Genomic DNA, 18220 nt, shown 5'->3' on the forward strand with positions numbered 1-18220 from the left:
ACATCCGTGTTTTCAGGGATCGGGTATCAATTCAGCCGCTCACCCGTTACAAAAGATTTCATAAAATTGCCAAAAGCTTTGTGCTAAGCGGAGTGTATTTCTCAGGGTCTTTGATTCTAAAAAAAACAATCAGTACATTCAAGCATCTATCATATAAACACGAGAATCTTATTTAACTGAACCAAAATGAATTTCACGGGTTTTTGGAGAGCCAGTTCTTACACAGGCGCTGGTTACTGGCGACGAATTAGGTAGCTATGTGCAAAATATAAATTGTCTAGAGGTGTGTGTATGGATTATTTTTCAATAGTCACCGAATTGCACTTTCGGATTTCACCTCAATATTAAACACGAAAAAGTGTTGATCTTCATATTCTACCTTACAACTACGGAAGCGTAGTAGGGCCATGGTGAATTTTTTGGGGGCTCTTACTATCTCCTACGTAGTACTTAATATCTCCTACGTAGGACTTAGTATCTCCTACGTAGGACTTAGTATCTCCTACGTAGGACTTACTATCTCCTACGTAGGACTTAGTATATCCTACGTAGGACATAGTATCTCCTACGTAGGACTTAGTACCTCCTACGTAGGACTTAGTATCTCCTACGTAGGACTTAGTATCTCCTACGTAGTACTTAGTATCTCCTATGTAGGACTTAATATATACCCTACGTAGGACTTAGCATCTCCTACGTAGGACTTAATATCTCCTACGTAGGACTTGGTATCTCCTACGTAGGACATAGTATCTCCTACGTAGTACTTACTATTTCCTGTAGGAGATGATCGATATATGTTTATAAAGATTAATCTGAAACGGTCGACTTAAATCCCCAAACACGCACACAATCTCCTGTTTCACTGTCTCAGTCACTGTGAGAGTCTACAGCCATTCGTTTCATTCACTTTTAGAGTCTACAGTTATGTGTTTCATTTACTGTTAGTTCACTGTTATATGTTGCACTTTGTTAGACTTTACTATTATGCGTTGGATATTTCAGAGGTCGTTGCACATGAATCATAATCTGCGTGTACAGACGTGTCTTAGACTATCGGTGGCAATCTATGTGTACGTATCCCCTTATATTTATACAAATAAATATAATGACAATTCATTGCCTTTTTGAATTTCGTATTGTTTTACGCCGCACCCAACACTTGTCCACCCCAGTCAAGTCAACCTGTAAACAATTACCAAAAAAGCCGCAAACGAGCGTTGCATCCGATCCAACCTAGCCCCATCAAGACAAACAACAACTTGCGGAGGTCGAGTTATAACCCGAGTTTCATATCACAACCTCACCCCAACCATCCCACCCACCTGTGTGTGTGTGTGTGTGTGTGTGTGTGTGTGTGTGTGTGTGTGTGTGTGTGAATAGATGTGTGTGAGATAGATTATGATAGATTAAACCATAACCCAAACCTCCATAACTGCAATTAGAACAGAATCCACGTCACCCTAACGTAATACACACACAATAACACTGTATAGTAACACTGCGTTAGTGTCATGAATATTCACTGACTCAACTACCTAACGTCCTGCATAGCTAGCATTTCTCAACTTAATAACCATCCTTAAAAATGGATATGTTAAGTACTACGTAGGAGATAGTATGTCCTACGTAGGAGATAGTATGCCCTACGTGGGAGATATTAAGTCCTACGTAGGAGATCGTATGTCCTACGTAGGAGATACTAAGTCCTACGTAGGAGATATTAAGTACTACGTAGGAGATAGTATGTCCTACGTACGTGATACTAAGTCCTGCGTAGGAGATACTAAGTCCTACGTAGGTGATACTAAGTCCTACGTAGGAGATATTAAGTTCTACGTAGGAGATAGTGACCCCCAAAATCTTTTTCACCGTGGCCCTACTACGCTTCCGTAGGGAAGAATGAGCTATTTTCATTATTTTCCATTTCACGTTTACCTTTTCAGAAAAAAGATTCAAATCAAAATCAAAATTGCAAATACCTGTATCGTACTTTCAACTTTGTAAGGAACGTTTCTAAAGTCTCAACTTTAGAGTTTAATTAGAATTAGTTGGAAAACTATCGATGAATATTGTTAAGCAATGCAATGTGCATTTCACAATTCAGCACTACACCCTTCCTCGTAAAGGAGAAAGAAGTTATTGTCATGGCTTCCTGTTTGTCTTTCAATGGATTGATGCACTGGGTCGGGTCAAGCCGGGTCGTTTTGCAACTATTAGCAATTGTGCGATGTCACCGGGGAGTCTTCGAGAATTCGTCTAATATCGTGAACAAGGAAGTTTACAGAAATGTCTTAAGGGATACATTACATGCTTGGCTGTTTTCATGAACATGCCAAGATCAGTATGTAACAGGGTCACTGTAACCGCTGTCGTTATTTCAAGAGAACGGTTTGAATAAAAAACATAAGTGCATATTTCAAATATTTTTAAAATAGGATGAAGTACCCCTGCCCATCTTGATGTATAGGTGCCTACATGAAGTGAACTGTTACATGTCCATATCGACGTCACTCAACGGTACACAGTCAGTGCTCCTTAACAACGCACATTAAGGGGGAAGGTAAAACAACCTGATTCGAGATTTCACTGAGATTGCATACAGTGGAGTTGCATAATATGTTCTTGAATCTCATTATGTGCATGATTTGCTGATTATTTGAAGACTCTGAAGGTCCGGGAAGTGTATTGAAGAAGCATTCGTCTTTTTCCTGGGGCGGAACGTGCACTCTTTTGGCATATCGTAACGATTAATTATTAGTCATCGTTTGACACTGAATCTATATAAAAACCTCCTTTCTTAGTCTTGTCAAAAACTATTTCAAATAGATAATTAGAATGCTCGCGTGAGAAATGCAGGAGCATGGAGAGATTTTCATGCACGCTGATATTCCAAGGTATAGTTTGACATGTGTACAAGGACGACAAATGTTTTAAAATCTACTTTATGGACACATTGTGTTAATAGTTTTGAAACATACTACTACTAATAATAATATTACCAGTAGTAGTGACTACTATAGTTGTAAAATGAAGTATGGAAAGTATTTCGGTGGCAAAAAGGGAGAATATTTCTGTGGGACTTTAATTGCCCGATTTCTCTGGTATATTATCTGTCTCCTGTGTAAGTATACATGGTTGAGCGATCATGCATTTACAGTCTCAAACTTAAATTGACAGTATGTAAATAGCATCCGATGATCAAACAGAAGTATTACACTGTTCTGTTTTTGCATTAAACAGCCATTTGTAATCAGAATTGAAACGTCAAATTAGCAACGAACACGCAAAAACACTTGTGCACAAACACAAGCACATTTAAAACATGTTCATGCCTTCAACAAGACGACAGTTTTGGATGTAATTTCTTTCGAATTCCGTATCACTTAATTACAGCATGCAAGATGAACAAACAGATTTCATCTTATTTTATTTCAGGGTCAATGAGTCAGATGAAGGACTTCTACCAAGATTATAATTTGCACTTCTCAGATCAATAGAATTCTTTTTAATTATGAATTAAGTTAAAATGGTCAAGATTCTATACATCATGAGGGAAGAAAGTGACCAATATTTAACTTGTGAGCAAACACCTGCTCAATATCCATGTGTGTATCATGCCTCGTCATATAACCATACACTCACGACACTTCGTAACCTCAACAAACATATATTATATGTTTAAACAAGAAATTCAGTCGAACTGTCTTTTTGGTAGAACAATGTTCCAGTCAAATTTCATGTGTGTGTATTTAACATATTGATTGTAGCTCGATATGACTTTCACGAACCGTAGCAAGTGAAAACATCCCCTGTGACGCGACTGCCGTGTTGGGATGTTATGAATGCCGTTTTGTACGCTCGGCGACCGTTCTCGCGCGCTCTTGTAGCTGATACGCGAGTTTTGTTTCCATTTCAAACGATTAGTCTTCCATTACAGATATATTGTTTCGGTTTTAGAGGATATTCTTGCAGTTTTGGAAGTTTATTTTCCTGTTTTGGTGATTTGTGTTCTGTATTGGTGTATATGAGTTCAGTTTTGATGATTTGTTTACCGTTTGTATGGTAGGCCTGAATAGGCATACTGCTTGTGTATCTCCCAATGGCGATTTCATGGATTCAGTCAGTTCAAATGTTAGTACGGTATTAAATGAACTATTTCAAAGTTTGTATTATCTTTGAATTAACAAGATAGTTTTTGTGTTACATCCTGTAAAGTTTTAACGACAAAAACCAAAACACATCTAATAAACACTTTACTGTTTGGTCTGGGCTTATTGGTCGGATCCACTATTGCGCAGCAATTCCATGTAGAGAGGTGCAGCCTTTCTAAACGCCAGAAACCTTTCGTTGTGGGATGGAATCTCGGTTCTCTCAGATTATGTTTCAAGGTTTGATGTTTGACGTCTAAGACCTGCCTCGCTTTGGATTATACCATCATGACACGCCGTGATATATACTGTTGGAAGCGGCGTTAAACCCATCTCACTCACTCACGGGCCCATTTACTATAGGGTGATTGATAAAATAATCGCTGAACCAGCAGTGTACTATGCATTGTATTCATCCGCTTGTGATGGAGTGAGTGAGTGAGTTAAAATATAACGTCACCTCGGCAATATTTCAGCCATATAGTGACGAGAAAAGCTTTACATACACATTAAATTCAAGTACATGTAGTCATCGAAGAACTGTAAAATATCTAGAGTATCACAGATGGTGTATAAAACTAGTTGGCAAATGTAAACATATTTTATTTATGAAGACAATGCAATATAAAACTGGGCTATAGATCGCCAGCAAGGGAAGGTAGATCACCATAATAGGGACCATGGGGACTTACAGTGCCTTTGCTACCTGCATGGACCCTAGCTGGATTTACACCATCTCCTTAGCCAATGGCAATTGTAGGAAAATTTAGCCGAAATTTGAAATAACAAAAATGCTACGTTTAATTTTTTTTGTATGTTTAAATTTTACTTTGAAAGTTTTGGGTCTTACGTACCCTCTCAGGGGGAGCTTGCGATGGAACTCAGCATTCTTGAAAAGACAGAGAACATATGCCGAGTGCATCGCCCAAAGACTACTCACACAGCACAAATAAGGCTACACAAAGTTCTCGTTTATTTTCCAAATAGTAAAAACATGAAAGAGTGTGAAAGTAGGGTTGTGTCAAGAGGGAGGATATCCTAATAACTCTCTTGGGCCTTTGCTCACTTACTTTAGAAAAATGGGAGTTACATGGATATTCCCCCTGCAACATGTTTATCTATACTAATCGATACAATCACTGACATTCACAAGTACATGTATATGTGTATAGAATGGATGAAAAATGTTAATACCAAGGTTATAAAAGAATACAAAACGCACGCTGTGTAAGAATAGAAAAATTATGTATAACATCCACGCTTCATTTTTTCCCTTTTTCAGATCAGTTGGCCGTTTGGTCTGCGTCCATGGAAAGGCGAATACCTTTCTCCTGTTGCATTGCATGAAATGAATAATGTGTTCTTAAAAGTTTAGTTTGTATTATTCAAGAAAAATACTATTCAAATTGAATAATTATTTATAATATCATATATTGAAGAAAACAAAACAACCGGTGCACCGTGGGATAGTGTTTGGTTATACATCTTACCATTCTTTAGGAAACATGAATGAACTGCATTCAGTTCAAACTTACTGTTTGTGTGGACCAGGTCGACAGACCACACGTGTCAATAGCGGTTAGAGAAACATAAATCTCATCAAATCCCCGATATTGCGAATTTAAAGTTAGAGTGATTTCATCATTCTCTGTTAACAGCTTGTCTACAATATCGGCTCCTCCGAGAACTGTTCCAACGTGAACTTCATACTTCAGGTCGTCCCAGGGAGAAGCAAACATATTCCGCCAGGTGACGGTCAGTCGGTCGCCAGTTTTGACCACAGACAAACGTCCAGAAGCTGTGGGAAGATGTTAAACACGTGAAAATTGTCATTCACCATGAACTTGACCGTACAAGGTATGAACAGCTAACCACCAGGTGTGGTATTGGCAACTTACACACTGAATTATTTTGACGAAAACGGACGGAATGTGATAACCCAGAACTTTAAATTATGTGACTTATCTTATCACCGTTTTTGAGGAATATATGTAAGATATCTAGTATGGACAGGCATTTGTTTGGCACGACTAAGCTGTTTCACAGCACAAACCACACACCTGTTATCGCTGGAGGAAGCCCATGTACCGTGAAGTTCAACATAGTTGTCTCTCCGTGTGTTCCCATCCCGTCAATAGGATAAGTGAGGGCATGATATGTCGATCCATCCTTCAGTGTTACACCCACTAATGTGGCCAAGGTGTACTCCAGATGGACGGGGACGACATTCTGCTGTGTCAGCGTATCTCCCTCAATACCGATCTGAAACACCAGCAACTGCTCTAAGTTCTGTTTTATTATGGCAACTACTCCATGTACTGTTTTACTATAGCAACTACTCCAAGTGCTGGTTTACTATAGCAACTACTCCAAGTACTGGTTTACTATAGCAACTACTCCAAGTACTGGTTTACTATAGCTAGTGCTCCAAGTACTGGTTTACTATAGCAACTACTCCAAGTACTGGTTTACTATAGCAACTACTCCAAGTACTGGTTTACTATAGCAACTACTCCAAGTACTGGTTTACTATAGCAACTACTCCAAGTACTGGTTTACTATAGCAACTACTCCAAGTACTGGTTTACTATAGCAACTACTCCAAGTACTGGTTTACTAAAGCTAGTGCTCCAAGTACTGGTTTACTGTAGCAACTACCCTCAAGATTATGATATTTATCAACTACAAACGTATAAAGCTGCAATGATTGATGGTTTACGTTCCGTGTTTTCTGATTTTATGAAGATATTCAGTTTACCACTGTTTTGAAATGTCGGCTCGTTTTGTCCCATCGGAGTCGGACTTTCTCCTGACTCTGGTGACACATATCCCTCTCACTGTACACCGACTGACTTTCTCTCAGGACACTGAAGCCAGGAACTGATGTCTGGTTCCTTGTCTGGACCACATCAACTCCATCCGACGTTATGTCCGACGCCAGCCCCGCCTTGTTGAAGCACCGGACTGTGGTGTAGACTGTCACAGATGACGAGTGGATCTTAGAGGCGATGTCATGTTGGGCTGTGGACTGACCTGGGGGGACCCTCTCAAACTGTTTCATGTCACTGCTGCCTCGTGTCCTCCCTTGTCATTGAACAAGATACTAGTACATGGCGTACGTACAAGAAATGGTTAAGATGTTTGTATATATATGAATACATTAGGACTATGTTTAAATACTGTGACGCCATACTCGCTACACGTGGAACTGTTTCCATCTACATTCCATATAAATCTCAAACAGTTTATGTCCATTTACTATAGAAGAGAAAAAGCGCTTCATCCATAAAATTTAATTATACCGTATGGTTAAGTTTGGATTCCTGATAGGTTCATTACACATATGTCAACCACATATTTTATCATTTGTGGCTTGCAAATGTCAGGAATTCCCTGAAATATATTTCATATTGAACATTCATATTGTATTGATTAATTTTAGGATTGCCTGAATTTGTGTCTGACATAAGATGTTTACTCTTTGAAAGTAACCACGAAGTGCACGTCTTGTTGCCATGGATCTTTCATTCCAGCGACTTTATGTTTAACAATACAGAAAATGCTAGCGTTTAATATTGTTGGCAATGAAGTACTCCACGTACCAATAGCCCAGTCGCAGTGTTCTACACCTGATTCTTCATCTCTGACTTGCCAGTAGACACTCACCACGCCTGATGTCTGATAGTCTTCATCTCGTCCTGGAACAAACGTAAACACTCAATCTGTGTCAATGAAGCAGCTAAATTACCACGTTACGAAGAACTCTTTCAATTATTGCATTTGATGTAATATTAATCCATCAAGAGTTGTAGACCTGCACGTTGTTTTTATTCATCTGACATATATATAAATTTCAAGTTTTTACCATCCAGACCATCACTGATGAGGTCGAACTGTGGTGCAGTCATGTCTACTGTGATGGCGTTAGAGTATGTAACAGTAGAGAGCCCAGCAGCATTCGTCGCCATGACAGTAATGTAAATAGTGGCGCCATGGAGCAGCTGCACATTAGACAGTGTTCCCTGTGTGGCTCGACCTAAGTCCGTGTAGCCCTGGACATGTGTACCACCTGGAGTTGTGCCTGAAACATAAGACCTTTTGATTACACGAACGCACAGAGTATGATATGATAAGTAACTTATACACGGACTAATATACTCAGGAAAACGAATAAGGGACCACCTGAAGGTACAAGTGTTCCTTTATTCTTTTCCAGGTTTCTTCACATGGTTTGTGTTGCACTGTGGGTGAAATTCTGGAAAAGAATAAAGTAACACTTGTACTTTCATGTGATCCCTTATTCGTTCAATGAGTATATATATTATCATTGCGATAACGGTACACTGAAACAATGATGTGTTGATGAGCTCCTGAAAGATTAGAAAGAACTGTGTACACTAGTGAGTGAGTGAGTGAGTGAGTGTGTGTGTGGTGGTACGCTGATTTTAGCAACATTCTTGCAATATCACGACGGAGGACACTAGAAATGTATTTTACACATTATACCCACGACGTGAACCAAAGCCGGGAATCTATTTTGTCGCAATTCCAAATCTGGTCCTATGTCAGAGATTATGCTTTCCTCCCCCATCCCAAGTGATAGTCGTTGAAACAATACGCAATATTCAAGTTAACATATTATTCTAGGATCTATAATATCGAACATTTACCATCTCACTATACTACACAGTGTTGCATTTACTAATTCAGAAAAGTCAGTTGAAGTAATGACAATATATCTAGTTACCAATCGCCCACTTGTACTGTGTAATAGGAGATTGTAGGTCCTCGAAGTGCCAGGAAACATGTAGAGATGACCAGTGAGACAGGAACACAGAGTTGACCACCAGACGCTCCTCGGTGTCCACACTGTCTGGACCAGCAACATAATCCACAGTCTGGACACTTACATGGTCCAGTACAAACTCCATCATCAATGACGATGACGTTATCTTCAGCACTACACTGGTATCTACGGCTGTGAACCTGTATGTGTGTTTGTTCCAGAGGACGACTGAGTGATCTCCCACACTGCAGGTGCCTCTACAGAGGTTAGGGTCAAGGGTAAAGCTGAAGACTTCACTTCCTATTGTAACTATTGTATCAACTGGTCTTTTGGTGTTGGAAACAGTATCTGGGTATCCAGCATGCAGAGTCAGCTTGTACTGCCTCCCAACCTCAAGACCTGAGATCATTTGTTGGATGCTTCCAATTACGGACACAAACTTATGTCCATCTTTAGCTAAAGGTGAATCCGGCGCCTGAACCTTGATACACGACGCTGTGTCAGTTTCCCATGATGTTGGTATGACGAGGTTGCAGCTTGACGTACTTCCTGTAATATCGTCTACCTCGAAAGATTGGTTCTTCACCAGATTGTCTCCAAGATACGCTACATCCTGACGTTCAGGTGGAGATGCATCAACAACGACCCCATCAGAAACGACAACATCTGAGGTGTAACCAACAGCATCCACAGCATACACCTTGCTCCATATTCTTGTACCTGAACACAAGATAATGTCATCATGTGATAGATATATATATACACATCATCCTATATCTAACATAAGTGGCACTAACATAATGTAGCGTTCTATATTCACTGACCATTTACGATTGGAGACAACAGGGACCTCCTAGAAGATGTGTGTAGTCCTATATCCAACCAGTCCAACACACTGCAATCTGATGTGTCGTTGCTTGTCCCCACACACCAAAAATACTTGATTATTGTGGAGTCTGTGTCCGAGAAGCCGTACCATGAGGCGGATGCTTCGGATGTTGAACTCTGGTAGTCCAAGTCATGGATGCCTGCATCAATATTCAACGGTATGAAAACATGCATTAAAGTTTAGTATACTGTATATATCATACCTCTGTTAATACCATATTAAGAGAGACGAAAGGATCTACAATATTACGAACCACGTCCATCCTTCACTCTGCCTGCCACTGGAGGCATGACGTCCACCTGTACTCCATCAGAGTAGGCCCAGTTGACCAGACCAGCCTTGTTGTAAGCCAGGACACTGCAGTAGTAGACGGTGTTTGGACGTAAAATCAGACCTGTCGCTGTATAGCTGGTGGAGGTCAGGTCCTCTGATTCGTGGATACTGTGACCTGCATCCGAATTGGAAAGTTATACGATGGTCTGTTTAAATAGGTGATTGCAATTAAATGTCATTTGGCAAAATTAGTCAAGAATGGGGTCCTCCAAATTCGACAGTTATACGATTGTCTGTTGAATTATTGAATTGCAATTAGACGAAATTTGTCAAAGTTAGTATTCAAAATACCTCCTTGCACAGTGCTGATAAAGACCCTGTATCTGAGGATGCCGCTCTGACCCTGAAGGAACTTTCCACTCCACTGGACAAACAGAGTTTCGTTCTGTGTCTGAAAGTCTGTATCTTTGGTGTCAGTTGGGTGTGCAAACTCTTTCACCTGTGGTAACACAGCAGCGCTAAGTCACTCCATCTAAACACATTCACCTTCTACAACACTGAGACCAACGACAGCTCTGTAAAGACATGTGAACAATATAATAGCAGATACTTACAGCTTGGCCCATCTTGACTGTTACTGTGGGTGGTGCTGTTTGGATAAGGACGCCATCCGATTTGAAGATGCTGTTGGTTTTGTTATACCATGCTCTCACAAAGAAGTAATAGTTCACTCCAGATGTCAGAGACTGGCCTGCAAATCATCATGACACATATATCAGCTGTTTACGTGTATTCAGATTGTTGAAGTGCTATGTCGATTAGTGATTGAATTGATAACAACTGGTTATATGATCATGTTTGTGTCGTGTGAAGTTGTACACAAGTATGATTCATTCTCACCTGCAGGTAATGACACAACAGCAGATGTTTGTAGACCTGCATCAAACCAAACCCTGTCGACTATGGCGTCAAACACTCCCGTTGGCTCATCACTCTCTTCTCCTATACTGTATTCATATCTGTTCCAAAGGACAAATATTACAGACAACAAATAACAAATAGCACGTGCCAGGATGCATCTGCGACCTCATGTACATATTACAAAGTATGCATAGCGTGTATAGAAAAGACTGCTTACCGTGAAACAGGTGATCCCCCTGACGAGTCAGTCCAAGTGGCAGCCATGACAGTGTTGAACAGACTGACGTCGACGTCATTAGAACCACCCGGAGACATGAGGTCCACTACGTCTTTGATTCTGATGTTTTTATCTGCTCCACCAAGATGCAAAGGGGTTGAAGTTTTCGTTAGAAAACGGAAATGAGGGTTTCTAGCAGCTAAACCCTTCCTGCTCTGTTAACCTGTTGTGAGTTTATGTACTGGACGTATAGCCATAAATGCAAGACACGTGTAAGAGATATATAGCTACGAAAATGACTGAAATGTGATATTAGGTCCTAATCCTTGTTCTGTTTGGTTTCTCTTTTCTCCACAAACCTGATTTGTCTTGTGTACATGCTTTACTGGCAGAACAGGTACCGCCCTGTACAGCACAGACACAATGGCCCTCACAGTTGTAGGCCTGGCACCTCCTCACCAGCCACAGAGTAGAATCTGCCTCCAGGACCAGTTCAGCGTGGTAGGCATCACTCTGTAGGCCAACCTAGAAGTAGCAGTGGATACAATCATGCTGTGAGTATCGGATATCTTCAGTTCACAAAGGTTTAGGACAGCGTCAAAGTACCTACCCCATTCACACCCCAGATAGCTACAAACACAGATCCTGATGACGGCAGGGTACGAGTGTGTACTGTGAAACGTTGCAGGACTCCTTCATCACCCTTGTTCACACCCGAGTCACTGTGGAAGACCTTCTCATGTAGTGTACCCTGCAATAAACATATATTTGTGTATGTACAAGGTGGATCTTCCCTCCTTGTACATTTACAACATGTAACATTGTATGTATAAACAACTCGTATTTCTATTTATATGGGTATTGCGATCGTTGTCTCAAAGAAATTTCTCACTGTATTGTAATCTGTTCCGAATTCGTGAGATCCTATTGTTACAAGGTAATGGCCCATTCCTGAATGTCGGTCAGAGAAGCCAAGCCACGCCAGGTTCAGACTGGTCCTGTTCCAAGTCATCCAGCCAGTCTGATGTCGTGGAAGTTTTACTGCATGGTCAGTTTCTATGGCGAACGTACCTGCAGATTAAATATTACATCATCATCATTACTATTATCGACGTCATCGTCCTGAGATTTCTCAGCAGAGTAAGATTATCATTCATTGATCTGTTTTTTGGACCACAACAAAATCATACCTGTATTTGGTTTCGAGCTGTCAACCAAAATGTTGTTTGTGTTTGCCGATACACAGAGACCCGCCATATTGCACGCGGTAACCTTCACCTTGTATTTACTTCCATCATGCAAATCAAGGTTCACAAAAATGTATTCTCGGAGTAAACCAGGCACCTGGAATACAACATACATGGATGAAAAGATGAACGCTCAGTATTCCTGTGTATTGACAATATTTCAGCTTGACATTACAAGACCTGATTATCCTTTGTTAAGCTATATGACGGCGGTCTATACATAAACGATTCTGGACTAGATAATATAGTGATTTACATCATGAGCATCGATCTGCGCAATTGGGATACGGTGACGTGCACCATCCAAGTTAGTCCACCCGATCCCGTTAGTCGCATACCATTAGTACCGTTACGATAAATATGGGTTGTTGGAGACCCATTCTAACTGAATGCCAAATTTACTGCGTTTTATATATAAGACAAACCTTTACCTCAAGATTAGAACTATCTATCTCTCCAAGCTGGTGAGATGATAAGGAGAGGTATTGGCGTTCTATGGAGGACTCGGCGTCTTGGAACTCCCAGTGTAGACCTATAGCTGTCCGACTTACTGTAGTGTTAGGAACAAGGGACATTAACCTTCTCACTGTCGGAGGTGAAACCACAATGGGAATGCTGTCATCCACCAGTACCCCATTAGACATGGCCTCTGAATAAAGCCCTGAAACATGATGCAGTGTTTGTCACGATTCTGTCCACCTGCTACATCTACAATTCGACTGTTGTCGTCAACCGTCTGCAACATACCTGCTTTGTTGAATGCCCGGATAGTGTTGTACAATGTCCGTCCTACGGGCAACTGTTGGTCATGTGGCAGGGTGTGGAAGATGACCTCCCCCAAGGCTGCAGTGCGGGCTGAGAGAATGTCGTCAGCTCCTGGTTTTGTTCCGACACGCCATTCATAGTAATCTAATCCGGATTCAGGGTCGCTAAAGCCTCGCCACTTGCAACCAATGAATGTCCTGCAAAGAATACCAACTCTCTGTAAACACTGCATAGTTCCAAAGTAATTTAAAGATATTTCCATCAAGATAGAACTGGTTCTACTTAATCATTTCTACTAGATACTCTATTGTAATACCAAATACTCCTTATCACCTAGTCGCCTGGAACTGTATGTCCACGTCGCCTGTGCCATCCTGCACTGTTCCAGGAACTGGTGGGGAGCTGTCCAGGATCACACCGTCTGAGGTTGAGGAGCTGCTGCAGAGGCCTGCTGTGTTACAGGCTGTCACTGTGGTGAAGTACTTCACTCCAGGGGAGAGCAGGATGTGCTGGAGGCTGATATCTGAAATTAAATTGTATCGATATATTTTTCTTGACATTATTTTAAAAAAGCACAGTCGAGAAAGCAATGAACAATCCTCACATTGATGTAGCCCTGTCTTGGCTTCTTTCATTTTGTCGTCAAATCCTGCGCAGGTTCCGACCTTGACCTTGTAAATGGCGACACTTGAATGAGGATCATCGAAGCCTTCCCAGTAGGCTGCCATCTCTGAGACACTGGTGATATAGTCCTTGTCTTTGTCATCATGTGAGGCAGCTGACTGTACTCCGTCATAGACGTGGCCAGTAGATGGAGGCGTGGTGTCCACAACCAGAGGTCGTGATGAGGACAGTGTGTACAGACCTGCACCGTTGATGGCCTGGAAGAAGGACATCAATAAGATTGACCGACATAAGTTAGGACTTCAGACCATTCTCTATTTATTACAAACAAGTTTATATTATTATTTGAATCTTGAAATCAAAGACGATTGTCTGTTTAAGTGAGACAGACGAGACTCCTACAACCCAGCTACCTCAACGATCGAGATCTACGGAAGAACTAACACTCGGGGATCATTATGTGTCATCATTTTTTGTACACATGAAATAATAGAAGATAGAAACGTCCAAAGCTACCTTCACAGTTATATAATACGAGTGACCATCCTCTGTTTTATTAAGTGTGTCAATGTCCAAACAATCCTCAACGGTCATCATGTACTCCGACACATCAGCATACGCAAGTCTGGTGCCCATAGCAACGCTGTATGACTTTATTCCACTTTCCTCGTCTGTGAAAACGTTCCTCCAGCTGTGGAATATATCAACGCCGTTTATTTTCCAGTGTAGAATATTACTCAATCAACATTTGCCTTGAACAGGAGATGAAATCAGACACGTCGTGTGACTACTTCAGTGTATGTTTTGTCCACCACTAAAGTAAATATTGAAACCTAAATTATACGTGAATAACGAACTCGTGAGTAGCGAATTAACGGCTATAGCGAACTGATTTGCTACCCCCAAGACCCAATTAACGACATGATTAGCGAACTCACTCAGTGTCAGCTCAGCCACTTAGCGGTACAGTATACATCAATCTTGTTGGCGGTGAATCAACATTGTTTGATGGTCATTAATTAATTAACAAAACAAACATATCGTGTTTAACGAAAGTTTTCGTTGACGAGGACGGTATCCATTGCCCTAGTATGATTGGCTGCCTTAGGTCACGTGTCTGATTTTGACCAATGGCGATCCTTATAGCAGACTGTGGCGAAAAAGCGTCATTAGAAACCAATCTTTATCCAATAAAATCGCTTTTTACAACTGTGAAAATACTCTCGGCAAGGGTACAGTGATATTGTTGACGTTCCAGAGCTGTCGAACGATACCAGACACCACACGATTCGCCTCGCATGTTATTCATACGAAGCTTCGAAAACGGAGGTATTTCCCGTTGTTGTGTCATGTTAACGAACGGAAAGCCTGATTACATAAAAATGAAAATATAAAAGAAAAAGGCACGGGCATGTTATGACATGTCACAAATGGAAAAAAGATCGCTACAGTTTTTGCTTCTTTCGTGGTTTATCTGGACATTATAAATGTAAGCTTGCATTTTCATTAAAAAATAAATGTATTTAAGTTGTAGTTGTATTATTTCAAGTTTTTTATAAAAAGAAACTTCATATTTATCAACATGATATAGGTAATGTCTGAGAATGTCTACATCTTTACAATCCAAGATGGCGGTCAAATGTGAATAACTAACAACGGATATAGCGAACTAAATTTCTTGGTCCCTTGGAGTTCGTTATATCCGTGTTCTACTGTATTTTGATAATTAATGTGAGGATACATTAGAAGTATACCTAGCACACAAAGTTTATTATTCTGTATTGTACATTTGTGAATGTTACCCATATAAAACAATTAGTTAAAGAATTCAACACATAAGAATAGTAATACAATCAACTGAAAAAGAAATCAGTGTTAATAGATCGAGCAAGTTTGGCAGCTATATATGAATGTTTAACGTTAATCCGACCAGAACTGGACATGTCAGCTTCAATAAGAAAGCCAGTACGTTATCTACAAATGCAGAGTTGTGGAAAATTGCTGCCGTTGTACAGTAATCTCTAGTTCTTGACAGATTTTGTGTTTAGAATTGAAAACATGTATTGTATCAAGAACAAATGCAGCCTATGTATTTATTGACTCAACAAGGTCGGTAAAAATATTATGAAATATATTTTCGTAAATGATGCTAATTTTGTTCGAGAACCCAACATATTAGCATCAACCTGTCCTTTTTTCCTTCAAAGGTTTCTTTGAAAACATTTGAACGAGCTCATATGCCACTTTCTCAACGTTACCAGACATGTATAAGACGTGATGTAATGTATCGTCCCTCCACGTTAATGTGTTGCCCTGTTAGTACTGGAGTTGTGGCGTCGACAAGGAAACCCCCTGATACAGCAACTGTTGTCTTCTTCACAAAATCTGTGGCTGAAAGAAATATTATTAAGAGATAAGACATTTCTTAAGAACTGAAGCATTTATTTTAAAACATAGCATAAGTTGAATGTATACCCATGATGTATTCATCCTGTGTCCAAGACATTGAAAAATGCATTGATGTCACCTTTGTTAGATTTGAACGAAAGTTTCAAAACTGCCACAATAAACACATATTTAAGTCAGTCACGTATACCTGGCCCTGTTTTCCAAAACATGGAGTTTAGATGAACAAAGCTGAACTTTATCGACTTTCAGCTTACCTCTCACTAAGACATAGTATGTACTTCCAGTATGCAGGTTGAGCCTGTGTAGAATGTACTTGTTTACATATCCAACACGGGTGTAAATGACAACATCGTGTCCACCAGGGAAAGTACCTGAAGGTAGAAAACATTTATCTATCAGGAATGTCATAAATTTACCTGAGACAGTGATAATTGTCAAGGAATTAGAAATTGAATATGTTATATGGTAGAGCAGCATGAACAAATTGTTCAGTTCATTACCCACTGCAACTTCATAAAAGGCAATCCCAGCAGCATGAGCAGAGAAACCTTCCTCTTCCACATCAACAAAAGCGGTCCAGCTAATTGCAACTTCTGTTTTGCTAACCTGTACATGAGAAATATATCAATATCAGTGTACTTGCCCAAATCGATGGCTCTACTGTAGTTTCAGCATTGACCTCACACTAACAACCAAGTTACTTCATATGCTGTCGAAACCAAGGGGAACATTATTTAAAAGAGTTCAGTTTACCTGAAATGTTCCGTCTATGAGGTTCTCGATGTTCACTGTCCCCGGTGTAGGTGGAGTCAGGTCGACAGTGATGCCGTCACTGCAGGCGTTCACTTCAGTCAGATGTGATGTCCACTTCTCAAAACGAGTGTTTTTGTCATCAGCATGGATGCACACATAAAATCTCCTGCCGTGTTCTTAGTAGGACAGCTCTGCAAACTCCACGTTGATGAACTCGTTCACTTGAAAAAAGGAAAAGATGAAGGCATGGATGAATGCGACATCTTTTATGAACGCCAACACCGTAAGTTTTTACGAAAATTGTTAAAACACTAACTCACCTGTGTGTCCACACTTGATGACATCCGGCATGCTACAGGGGTCAGTGACGGTCATCAGAGTCTCTCTCTTGTAGTGAGATGAGGGGTCCAACTGGTCACCTGCCACAACTGCCCACGTGTAGTTCCTGTGACGTAGCGTCGGCCACACAGCAGACAGGATGTTCTTGTAGGGAGTGTAGTCAGCATCATACCAGTGACTATTCTGATCTAAGGTTATTCCTTGACCAGCATTTTCGTTGTTTGCTCCTGTAATCAATCATAAATGTACCCCTGGGATGTTTCATCGACAGAACATTCAGTTCACTAGCCTTAAAACGTACATTTAACGAGGGACTACACATTTTCCTGAAACTTATTGTAACTACGCACTTACTGATAACATCTAGGACAACTGCAGGCACGATATTTGGAGGATTATATGCTGCACATTCTTTGACATCTGCTGACACCGTTGTATGTAAACCAACGTGGTTGTAGCCCCTGACTGATACTCTTCTGCACTTGGTAAAGCGAATCAGTTTTGGCAGGTTTAGAGTGAAACTTATCTGAAGACAGAAGAAGAAAGTGGTAGCCAACCCATATACCATTTTGTTCACTGATATCGGAAAGGCATCAAAGGTATAAAGAATAGATAAATATTCCATGAACAATTTTACCTTGTCATCAGCCTCACTTTCAATAGCATCAGCATCCACTGTCTGCCAGTCTATCAACATTTTGTCGTTGTGACTGTCATCTGTCAGACCCCACTCATATCTGTCAATGACGTCATAAGCTTCTTGTAATACTTTTATATCAGGATCACGGAACCGAGCCATCTTCACCTGGATCTAAAACACCATGCAATAAATACCATAATAACATA

General features: G+C 40.5%; 1 protein-coding gene across 1 annotated transcript; it reads right to left on the reverse strand.

Annotated features, from left to right (window-relative positions):
- Positions 1–5101: 5101 nt before the first annotated feature.
- LOC124271771 lies at positions 5102–17205 on the reverse strand. Its single transcript, XM_046706931.1, has 25 exons — positions 17036–17205; positions 16783–16888; positions 16537–16653; positions 16132–16264; positions 14390–14564; positions 13854–14130; positions 13583–13772; positions 13232–13446; positions 12916–13145; positions 12428–12581; positions 12130–12308; positions 11848–11988; positions 11597–11762; positions 11238–11370; positions 11000–11118; positions 10714–10850; positions 10451–10598; positions 10080–10274; positions 9762–9965; positions 8899–9657; positions 8017–8232; positions 7754–7849; positions 6910–7235; positions 6212–6413; positions 5102–5949 (listed from the first exon to the last, which is right to left on the reverse strand). Exons 5-25 carry the CDS (start codon positions 14507–14509, stop codon positions 5672–5674), a joined length of 4485 nt encoding a protein of 1494 aa, XP_046562887.1. The 5' UTR covers positions 14510–14564; positions 16132–16264; positions 16537–16653; positions 16783–16888; positions 17036–17205; the 3' UTR covers positions 5102–5671.
- Between the last annotated feature and the right edge of the window lie 1015 nt (positions 17206–18220).

Source organism: Haliotis rubra, unplaced genomic scaffold (genome assembly GCF_003918875.1).
Source record: "Haliotis rubra isolate DU_JTF1 unplaced genomic scaffold, ASM391887v1 Scf1630, whole genome shotgun sequence".
Classification (NCBI taxonomy): Eukaryota; Metazoa; Mollusca; class Gastropoda; order Lepetellida; family Haliotidae; genus Haliotis; species Haliotis rubra.

What these genes read in the sequence shown, in the direction of transcription:
- LOC124271771 (XM_046706931.1), bottom strand. Translation starts at nt 14,509, where the DNA reads ATGGGCACCAGACTTGCGTATGCTGATGTGTCGGAGTACATGATGACC. An exon ending in CAAGACAGGGCTACATCAAT is followed by an intron (nt 13,773 to 13,853) that starts GTGAGGATTGTT and finishes ATTTAATTTCAG; the next exon opens with ATATCAGCCTCCAGCACATC. An exon ending in CAGCTCGAAACCAAATACAG is followed by an intron (nt 12,309 to 12,427) that starts GTATGATTTTGT and finishes TTTAATCTGCAG; the next exon opens with GTACGTTCGCCATAGAAACT.